General features: G+C 41.8%; 1 protein-coding gene across 1 annotated transcript in view; it reads right to left on the minus strand.

Moving 5' to 3' along the window:
- The window catches only part of THRB (thyroid hormone receptor beta), a 59,044-nt gene extending 47,539 nt beyond the window's left edge, over positions 1 to 11,505 (minus strand). The window contains 2 exon segments of the mRNA XM_066627407.1: positions 11,060 to 11,477; positions 11,479 to 11,505. Coding sequence (XP_066483504.1) covers positions 11,060 to 11,477; positions 11,479 to 11,505 — 445 coding nt within the window.
- Between the last annotated feature and the right edge of the window lie 335 nt (positions 11,506 to 11,840).

Consider the following 11,840-nt stretch of genomic DNA (forward strand, 5'->3'; position numbering starts at 1 on the left):
TCACAAGAACCATAGTTATGTTGGTTCCAGAAATTAAAAAACACAGAATAAGAATTAAAACTGGTAATGCTTAAAAATACAAGGCAGAATAGATGGTATAAGGACTTGGTTCTTGAATTCATACAATAAGACTTACAAGAGATGTAATGTATGTTTGAACTGCAAAAAGTGTCTTGGTGAAGCACCTATAATCTGACATGATTCTACCTGGTTAAAAGTTTTGTACATCTTGAAAATGTGCTTATTCCTACAACAAAATAGTTTGGACCAAACTAAAATACCAGCTTATCCATATTGTATCTGATAAAAATATGTGAGGGAATCTCTAATATAAAGAATTCAGAGAGCATCATAAGAACATAAGAACAGCCCCACTGGATCAGGCCATAGGCCCATCTAGTCCAGCTTCCTGTATCTCACAGTGGCCCACCAAATGCCCCTGGGAGCACACCAGATAACAAGACACCTGCATCCTGGTGCCCTCCCTTGCATCTGGCATTCTAACATAGCCCATTTCTAAAATCAGGAGGTTGCACATACACATCACTGATCTGTGGATTATTCTGAGATGAACAATAATACATAATATTTTGTACTGATTTAGCATTGTAGCCTAAGAAAGTGTGTCATAACTAAAGGTCAATACACAAGTTTTTTCAGCTGCATGTATGGACACTTCTGTTATATAAAGCAAATTTGGAGGGGTACAAGTGAGATTGAAACTATCGCAGGGGCTGGTTTTAACACCCTCATGTACTGTTTACAAAAATAAAAGAGTCAATAAATATACTTTTGAAGGAACAAGTTTTGATCCTTACTGAAGTCCCCTTAATTCCAATAGGACTTATAGCCCAATCCAAACTAAATCCCACCCCACTAATGCAGCTGCAACAAGGAATCTAGAGCTGCATCCTATGGTGGGGGGGATGACACACAGTTGAAATCTCCTCAGTGAACTTTTGTTTACTTGCCTTGGCAAAAGCTACAAATACCCAGTGGCATCGCTAGGCGAGTGCAGGCTGCACCGGACGACGCGCATGGGAAGGGGGGGTGGTGTGCTAAAATCGCGGTGGTTAGGAATAACACCATCATGTCATAGGCTGTTGGATGCAGAATTTACAGAAGAATGTAATTTAAAAAACTGGAGTGAAATATCTCCATTCTACAAAAAGTAACAGCCAAAAAACCAGAAAACAAAAATACATGCAGCCCTATGGAACGAGAAACCAAGTCATATCCTGTGTTTACTTGTAGGTAGGTGAACTTGCCTTAGGACGCAAACCTAACCAACTTTCCAGCTCTGACACAGCTGTGCTAACATGGCGTGCACTGCATCCTGAGGTGGGGAGGCGGTCAAGGGGGCTTCCTTAAGGTAAGAAAATGTTTGTTACCTTACCTTACATAAGAACAAAAGAACATCCCCACTGGATCAGGCCCCACTGGATCAGGATAAAATGAATGATGATGTTGCAGCCAGATCATGCTTTTACCAAAGCAAGGTTAGTTTTTGATGTCCACTCTGTATTTTTGTTCAACATGCCTTCATGAGTTGTGTTTTTATGCTTGATATGCTGATATGTGCAATGTTGATACAGAGAGTTTAAGAACATAAGAACAGCCCCACTGGATCAGGCCATAGGCCAATCTAGTCCAGCTTCCTGTATCTCACAGCGGCCCACCAAATGCCTCAGGGAGCACACAAGACAACAAGAGACCTGCATCCTGGTGCCCTCCCTTGCATCTGGCATTCTGACGTAGCCCATTTCTAAAATCAGGAGCTTGCACATACACATTATGGCTTATAACCCGTAAAGGATTTTTCCTCCAGAAACTTGTCCAATCCCCTTTTAAAGGCATCTAGGTCAGATGCCATCACCACATGCTGTGGCAAGGAGTTCCACAGACCAACTATGCGCTGAGTAAAGAAATATTTTCTTTTGTCTGTCCAAACTCTCTGAACATTCAATTTTAGTAGATGTCCCCTGGTTCTGGTGTTGTGTGAGAGGGTAAAGAGCATCTCTCTATCCACTCTGTCCATCCCCTGCATAATTTTGTATGTCTCAATCATGTCCCCCCTCAGGCACCTCTTTTCTAGGTTGAAGAGGCCCAAACGCCATAGCCTTTCCTCATAAGGAAGGTGCCCCAGCCCCGTAATCATTTTAGTCGCTCTCTTTTGCATCTTTTCCTTTACCACTATGACCTTTTTGAGATGTGGCGACCAGAACTGGACGCAATACTCCAGGTGTGGCCTTACCATAGATTTGTACAATGGTATTATAATATTAGCTGTTTTGTTCTCAATACCTCTTCTGATGATCCCAAGCATAGAATTGGCCTTCTTCACTGCCGCAGCACATTGGGTCGACACTTTCATCAACCTGTCCACCACCACCCCAAGATCCTTCTCCTGGTCTGTCTCAGACAGCTCAGAACCCATTAGCCTATATGTGAAGTTTTGATTTTTTGCCCCAATGTGCATGACCTAACACTTACTGACATTGAAACGCATCTGCCATTTTGCTGCCCATTCTGCCAGTTTGGAGAGATCTTTCTGGAGCTCCTCACAATTGCTTCTGGTCTTCACCACTTGAAAAAGTTTGGTGTCGTCTGCAAACTTAGCCACCTCACTGCTCAACCCTGTCTCCAGGTAATTTATGAACAGGTTGAAAAGCACGGGTCCCAGGACAGATCCTTGGGGCACACTGCTTTTCACCTCTCTCCATTGTGAAAACCGTCCATTGACACCCACTTTCTGTTTCCTGGTCTTCAACCAGTTTCCAGTCCATTAGAGGACCTGCCCTCTAATTTCCTGCCTGTGGAGTTTTCTCAGTAGCCTTTGATGAGGGACCATGTTGAACGCCTTCTGAAAGTCCAGATATATAATGTCCACGGGTTCTCCCGCATCCACATGCCTGTTGACTTTTTTAAAAGAATTCTAAAAGGTTTGTGAGGCAAGACTTACTCTTACAGAAGCCACGCTGATTCTCCCTCAGCAAGGCTTGTTTGTCTATGTCAGGGTTTTTCAAACTGGGGCGTCGCGAAACCCCAGCCTGTGGGCCCTGGCCTGTCTCCCCTTAAGGGGGGGCAGCTTCGAGGCAGGGAATAGGCAGCAGTGAGATCCCCAGGATCGAAAGTGAAAAGCAGAGCGATTGCGCCCCACCTCCGCTAAAGCAGAAGTGGAGTGCGATCGCTCCACTTTCACTTCTGAAGCTGCGGGGAGCCAATCCTCTGGCACCGTGGCCTTTTTTAGGGACAAGTTGCATATTTTAGTCAAGAAATTATCAACTTCATTCTTCAATTCCTTAATAACTCTTGGGTGGATGCCATCAGGGCCTGGTGACTTATTGATTTTTAATTTGTCAATGAGGTCTGAAACATCTTCTCTCTTAACCTCTACTTAATTCCTTTAAGGGGCCGTTCGGGCAGCGGTATCTGCCTGAGGTCAGCTGTGAAGACAGATGCAAAGATTTCTCAACCATCTCTAAGTCTCCTTTTATCTCCCCTTCCCTCCCTCAACATCCAGAGGGCCAACCGCTTCTCTGGCAGGTTTCCTGCTTCTACCATATTTGAAGAAGCTTTTATTATTCCCCTTAATGTTGCTGGCCATGTGTTCCTCATAGTCTCTCTTGGCCTCCCGTATCACCTTCTTACATTTCTTTTGCCACAGTTTATGTTCCTTTTTATTCTCCTCATTAGGGCAAGACTTCCATTTACGGAAGGAAGCTTCCTTGCCCTTTACGGCCTCTCTAACTTGGCTCGTTAGCCATGCGGGCACTCTCCTGAGCCCTTCTTCCTTTGCGGTATACACTTCTGCTGGGCCTCTATTACTGTTGTTTTAAGCAGCCTCCATGCACTCTGGAGAGATTGGACTCTTTTTACCTTCTCTTTCAACCTCCTTCTAACCAGCCTCCTCATTTGAGGGAAGTCCGCTCATTGGAAGTCAAGAGTTTTTGTGACATATTTGCCTGGTACTCTTCCCCCAACATGCATGTCAAAACAGGTTGCAGCATTGCAGGTCAGGCAAAGGGGAATGCAAGGCCACCAGAATGGTCCCGATCTGATGAACATGGAGCTTAACAAATGCTCCACAAGGCAGGACTCCCCCACTACAAATGATAAAAAAAGAGGTTTCAGCTGGTACTTTTTTAGACTTGCAAAGCCTGACAATGATATGGTTTATAAATTGAACTAGGCACTGGGTAGCGCTGAAAATCTCACTGATTTTTTGTGGGGTGGGGGTGTTATTGCAGGCACAGAGAAAATTCACTTGGTAGAATAGGGCTGGCTTCCCCTTATTTAATTATTTGTTTTACTTTGCTTTAACTATTTATAATTATTTTAATTTGCTTATTGATGTCACTTCAGGCCATGACATCATTTCCAGTGGGTCCTAGAGTGTCATTCGAAAAAGTGGGTCCCAGTGCTAAAAGTTTGAGACCTGCTGTAATAAGGTGTTAGTAAGTTGACACCTGGGGGGTGACACTACTAGTGACCAAATTCACTAAAACCATAGTTTGTAGGAAAATTACCATCATGTTATATAGCAATCAATGCATAATTTTATGCAGAATTGCAATGGAACAGACCATGTTGAAATATCTGTGTTCTATCAAAAGGTACAGCCAAAAAACCAGTGGGGGGGGGCAATGGTGCAACACCACGCCCACAACCCGTGGTGTTGCCCTGCCCACTGCGTGCGGGGGTGACGCGCTGGCCTTCCACACTGGATAGCGCAAAGCCTAGTGACGTCACTGCCAATACTTATAGGACCCCTTGGTTTTGCGCTAGTGATTTTGATGGTGCCAGACTGAGGGGTGTAATGGTGACGGAAAAGGAGGGGGGGGGAGAGGGATAGGATTTACCCGCATGCTCATGGCACTGAATCTGCCGTCTCCCTTCCACATTCTGCCTCCGTCCTCACTCCGTTCCATCTCACCTAACCCCATTCCTCCCACTGCTTGTCCATACCAGCATCTCACCTCATGCTGGTGGATGGTGGCCTGGCTGCCAGCCCTTGCACACAGCTGCCAGAGACTGTGCTAGTGGCTGGGATCAACTGGCCAGCACTGCTGAAGAGCACAAAAATCTTGTACACTTTCTGGCACAATCCAGGCACTTCTGCAGAAATTCTAGTAGCTCTGCACATTCTGCCAGCAGAGAATTTAGTTTGGATTGGGTTGCCCATCACCACTATCGTTTCTTAGGGTACAATTCACTGTGCTTTCTGAAGTGCTTCATACATCTTATCTCAGATCCAGCAGCAGTGACAACTGAAGTGAGCTTTTGCCAGTGAGTAGTTCAGAAGATGCTCTGACGCTATTTTTTTCTTACTTCCTGGAAGATATCCCATGATGCATAACTTGCTCCTAGGAAGATGTACTCTGCCCTCTTTCGAAATGGTCTCTTTGCACACACTGCTCAGTCAGTCAAGGGAGAACCATAGAGGGTTTTAAGCCCTGGATTGCCTCCATAAGGTTCCCACTCTGGCATTTGCACACACTGCTCTGGAGAAATAGCAACTCTTTCCCACTCTGTGCCCCACATTAAATGCAGCTAGCTGATAAAAATGCCACGCAAAGTAATCATCAAGTTAAAACATCACAGGATGCCTGAGGAGACTGTCTCCGCAGAATGTCTGAGTTCTGCAACCTACCCACACTACCTGCATGATAGACAATACAAATAGTAGATAGTTGGGATGACTCATAAACAACAATATACTGGAAAGGAACAAGGTTGAGAAAAGTTAAGAGGATCGTTCAAGCTGCCCTCATGTAAACAACAGATTGTTATTGTACAGAGGTGCTCAAAGACCAATTATACTGTTTGTACTTGTTTCTGCGACGCCAACTATGATATAGTTAACCTTGCCGTTGACAGGACCCTCCCAAAGAACCTGTTTATTGATTTTGTACCACTAAATGAGCTCTTTGCGGTAATTTTACTGAAATTAAATAGCATGTTCTCTTCTCTATTTATATATAGTACTGAGGACATTTAGCTTTTGAATCAAGTAATGTCAGAAAATGGGCAGTGTTGAGCTCATTACAGTCTTTGGTTATATGAACTTGGTATGCATTAAACCAATTCCAGCCTGACCAAACTTAATGGATCTGTCCTATATTTATTGTCCAGGGTGTGAAACAGAGGCTGACTTTCGGAACATCACAGACTACAATTATTATCTTTAGTGCATCTAGTCAAAAATACTAGACTTAGGGCACAAGCCTATGCAGGTCTACTCAGAAGTAAGTCCTTTTCAGTTCAGTGGGACTTACTCCTATGAAAGTATGGTTAGGATTGCAGCCTTACAGCAGAATCCTATGCATGTCTTCTCAGAAGCAAGCCCCACTGAGGTAAATGGGACTTACTTCCAGGTAAGTGTGCACACGTTGCAGCTTTACTGTGAAATTTGAAAGGAGAATCAAATGGTGAAAATCTAAAACTCAGGGAACTGCTATCCATGAGTAGTGTTTCTGTGATGAGGGCCAAGCATTCTGGGGATATTTTCTTCTTGGGGATACTGTATGTCTTTTCAAACATAACGGTATGGTGTCCTCAGGAAGAGTAGGGGGATAGTGCTATGGGGGGACAGTGCCCCATGGGTGGGTCTTCCTGGCATGCTCTTGTTCAGGTTATAATGGCACACACTATCCACAGTTATTTTAATGCCTGAAGAAGGACTGGTGGACAGAGTCAGCATATCAGTTAAGAAACAGACCATACTTCAGACAAAGGCAAGAATAAAAGAGGGGAGCACCAATTAAAGCCCAAACAGAGAGGGCAAATCAAAATCTAAAAACTAATTACTGAATTAGTTCAATGCAGTACCCGACGCCTATAATGTGCATATAGATGAGATCACTGAGACTGAAGACAACCAAGAGGAGAGATGAAAACAATCAGGCATTTTTACACTGGAATAATTCAATAAATCCACTTTTTAGTACTTGGATTTGCCCTCTTTTTGTTTGGCACATTTACAGCTATATAACTTCCTCCAAATGAGCTCTGTCACTCATTTCAGAATAACTTGAAGACTGATGTGTGTTCATTGAATCTAATGTTTTATAAACAAAGTAACAGTACCAGCTCCTTGGCATATAGTCAAATGTACATTTAATCTGTTTTGTTTATATTATTACGATCATTATGTTTCCTGCTCTCTACTGTATTTATAGTTCTTTCAAAAAAAAGCATGATCACCAATAATTAACAGTTGCTCATTTTATTTTGAAAACCCAAACTGCCATCTTGAACATATATTATACAGATTTGTTTTTAACTTTTCTTGAAATATCAGCACATGACACATTCCATATGTTCATTCTGACCACCGTTTATTTTATTCTATATTACCCTTCTGAGATGGAATGAAAAAATAACACATGAGACCTGCATTATGCACACTGCAGGCTAATGGGTTGCTACAATGAACCAGTGGTCAACTGGTCCAGCTGCAGAGGACACCATGCCTTTGTCCCCAGGCTGATGGCAGGTTGCTATAGGATCCAAGGCAAAGCCCTGTTTCATGCCTCCAATGGCACCCCCCCTCCCACCTCCTGAAGTGGTATTGGGTCAGTACTGAGCATTCAGGGGTTGGTGGGCCTCTCAAGGTATGAGACCTCAGTCAGTGCCCAAACTGGCCAACCTCTGACACCATCCTGCCTTATACAGAAATCAACCTCTGCCCATCCAGCTGTGCTATTCAAGGATAACTGTAGGAGAAGGGATAGGCTAGAAACTGTTTGGTCTCCAGAGCCCTTTGCACTTCTAAAAGGAATCCTGGAGAAGCCAACTGGCACACAGACAGAATCTTGGAGAGCCACAGAGCATGCACAGAGTGGACACATTGAGCCCAATACCAAATTCTGGTGAAGAGCCAGAACAAGAGGGGAATGAGGAAGTAGGGCCATGAACAAGGGAGGTGGGACAGATGAGAAAACCAAGCAGGAGAGCTGACTGCAGTCATTTATGGTGTGCTTGTGGAGCCTCTGAAGGGGTCTCAGGGCGCAGCCTCAGCAATCCTAGAAGTACACTTTGGGAAACACTGAGGTAGAGTAACACCCCTTTCTGTTGACGGCACAGTATCCATTGGGCCTCGGTAACACACAGAAGCCATGAGTGGGGCTAAGTTCTGCTTGCTTCTCAGTCACAGAATTGTGTTCTCGAATGCATCAACAGTCAGTGCCTGAACGACTACAGCTTCATTTGCTTAGCATATTGAGCTTCTAGCTTACAACACTCACCATGGCATTTGTTTTTATGCATACAATTTTAGGATTCCATACAAAATCACTGCCTAGATCCAGTTTAAGTATGGTTATAGCCTTGATGTCTTCCATCTCTTTAATTTTGCTAAATACAACCAGCATGTTTGCTGCTCTAAAGGCATCTTTCTTGCATTTTTGTGCTCTACCTTCGGCATTTCTTAGTTACCTTCTGTGTACCTGATGCCCACTGAAAGCCACTTCAGAGCCTCTATGTTTGTTTCCAGCATAAAGGTTGCGACTCTTCTAAAAACATGAAAGACTCAATGTACAGATGGCAACATGGGTACTTTTTGATTCATGTACACGTCTCAGTGTCTGACTACCTTGCAACTGAAGCACAAAAAAAAGCCACATGCATAGCCATTCACACAAGATATTTAACCTGCTTTTCCTGATGTATAATAAAGTATACTTCTAAAGGAAAACAAACACCAGAGAGTCCCACAGAAGGTAATATTCACCTGATATGGTTAGCCTGCTGTTCAGTTTCTCCAGTGACATACTGACAATTGGGAGAGTACAAAAGAAATAAAAAAATTAGGGAAATAAGAGATGAATTACTTCACAGAGTATTTAACCCTGTTCTGTTGATCCACATATTACCACTCTTCAAAACAAATGAGTGGTAATATTTTACTATTTGCTTATAACTCATGGTCATCAAAACCAAGTAGTTCCATTAAAACATGTTCAAGTCAGATATTTCAATAAAATTCTATCAAGACTTGTACATGCTTAGAAATGCCAAATTCCAGGGTTCTCTATCATGGACAGGCCTTCATCAAGCCCAGTTTCTTTCCTCATTATAATGAGAATTTTCTTCATTATAATGAGAGAAGTGGAACCTGGCAAAATTCTCTCATAACCACTTCCTTTAAAAGAAATAAGAGCTCCAATATAATATAATATAATATAATATAATATAATATAATATAATATAATATAATATAATATAATATAATATATAAAGGTGGAAGAGTTTTGTTCTTCATAGAATTCTAAATCTCTACATATTTCTCCAGCCAAGACCCAGCAATAACTTTAGACTAGCTAAGGGCCAAACTACATGTTATATTAAACAGGAAGTTTGCCCTTATAGTTAATTTTAATTTTTGTAAATACCAGTGGTATGGTAGGACAAGAAAGATGAAGAGTATGGCATGGAGGAAGGGTTTAACCCTTTTGCCCTATGAAAACTGTCCAACTATTCGCCCCAGAACTGAAGCCACCATTGATTACAACTGTAGTTCTTCAGGGCGAAGTTTCACCACAAATATGGTTTAGAGAAAAACAGTTAAATACCCACTCCCCTTCATTTCCCCCCATTTGTTTTACAAAATAAAATCAAAAACTTTAAAAGACAAGCAACATGTTTAATGTAATATACAGCTTGACCATAAAATATATGAAAATTGTTGATCTTAATTACAGTAATTTTTCTAACATCACACACATCACACATAGAAGTGCCAACTAATATTCTGAGAAATAGAGCATTGCCAATCAGCAAGGATATCTTGTTCTTTTCCTGATATTTGAATTATTAAAATAAATAGTGTGTTTGTGCATGATTCAAAGACCCCAAATGTCTCAGACTGACACTCACCAAGTTTTGGGTAGCTAATTTTATGTCAGATATAAACTAGTCAGGTCATCTGTTACACAGACTAATGCATGCATTTATATAAGTAAATGGTCTGCTTAAAATCTCTCCTCCAAGTCCTTTTCAGAAACCAGCATTAATAAATAGAATGACAACCCCATGCCTAAGTTCAACAAATTCATTAGGCCATATGTGTCTTGTAACCCACATGTTAACAGACATTAGCTAATTAGACTGCTTATCACTCAATAACTCTTTTATTCATCCCCTTTGAGGTAAAATGTGTTTTTTTTTTTACATATAGGAATGAAACAGGATGGATAACTGTAACCTAAATAACAGTAGCCTCCGTGGAACTGTCTGGAGACTTCAGGCAGCCCTCAATAAGACGTTAAAGCGATCAAACACCTGACATCTGTTAGCAAAGAGGCATCCTGAGGTAAAGGGCTCCCAAATCTGAAGAAATCAGGTACTTAGACCAGTTTAACTTTTCCATGAGGTGATAGCCTGGGTGACATTATAATCTTTCCTCCCAGTGTGAGGGAAGGATTTAAGTAGGAACAAACAACTTCTGCCCCTCCCTTTCATAGCAGGATACTCTAGTTTTATTTTATTTCTTTTCCTGGTAGAAACATTAACTGATTACATATGACAACCACATTAAAACAGGAATATAAATCAAGTGTCGTTTCTGTTGTCCAAAAGGTAAAATAATTACATCTTTCAAGACTGATCTCAACTAGACAGAGAAGAACACTTAATACTCTTGCCAGCTTGATGATTATTAATGTTCAGCACACTAAAGTCCAGAGCGTAAAAGAATCAATATGACCACAAATAAGAGGAAAAATAACTAATTGCATTGGATATTAATGATGCCACCCAGTGATATATTATATTTAGCACTGGAGCTTAGCATCTGGTTCTTTAAAGAAAACAACATGAAAGATAAAACATGAAAATATACATAATTGAATAAGTAGCTACTCTAAAGAATACAAATGAAAGCTAAACTGACTGGCTTTAGTTTTTTTTTGGGGGGGGGGGAAACAGTATATCAACAGCTAAACTCTCTGTTTCACACAATTCTCTATTCACCACCTCCTAGATCACACTAGGCTTTTACCTCCAATTTCATTTATTTGTACAGATTTGCCACACTCCATATAATCATTTTAATTACCTTTACATTTTGTTCCTTGCATTTGGTACTCCTTGGCATTTGAAATGCCCTGAATAGTCATATCTGTGTGGCCTGGCAGGAGAATTGAGCTAGTCCATGCTGTTGGAGCATGCAGAAATTGTGTAGGCTGTCCATTTCTCAGCACACTATAATTTTCACAGTGCCTTTTCTTACTCAAATGTTTCTCAGTTATGTCTATGAAATTCCATTTATAGTTTCGGCCAGGTAAGTGCATCAGCCCATCCCAGGATGGAAGGCCATGTTCTGGAGGCTTGACAAACACTGGTTGACAAGCTGTTGGCATTGCCAAGATCTTGCTTAGCTGTGGCGTTCTGGAAAGCAAGCGTTTTCCCATTTCTCTTGATCTGGTGGAATTCACATACATCTCCACCTGAGTGACCCGATATGATGTATAGTTGTTGCATCCATGCACTCTCAGCCACCATGGTCAGCTTCCATTCAGTGCAGACAAATATATCAGTTTCCCTTCCATTAAAATCCAGCAAAGTCAGTTCGGTGTGTGTGCACAGGTAGAGACACTAGATGCAACTTTCACCAGCAGCGCATCTAGAACATGGGGCCATGAGCAAGTTACCATCAATTTATTGCCTTGCTCATATGATCATTTGAGGTCTTGTGGGTCGAAGCTGGTCATGAACAATTTTCAGATACTTAAAACACAAAACATCAAGGATTCAGCCTTGTTTGACTTTGCTCTTATTGTAGCCTGACCTGAGGGACACTCTGTTACCTAAGGCTAACATTCTTATGTGGGCACGCT

This window comes from Tiliqua scincoides, chromosome 5 (genome assembly GCF_035046505.1).
Source record: "Tiliqua scincoides isolate rTilSci1 chromosome 5, rTilSci1.hap2, whole genome shotgun sequence".
In the NCBI taxonomy this organism is placed as follows: Eukaryota; Metazoa; Chordata; class Lepidosauria; order Squamata; family Scincidae; genus Tiliqua; species Tiliqua scincoides.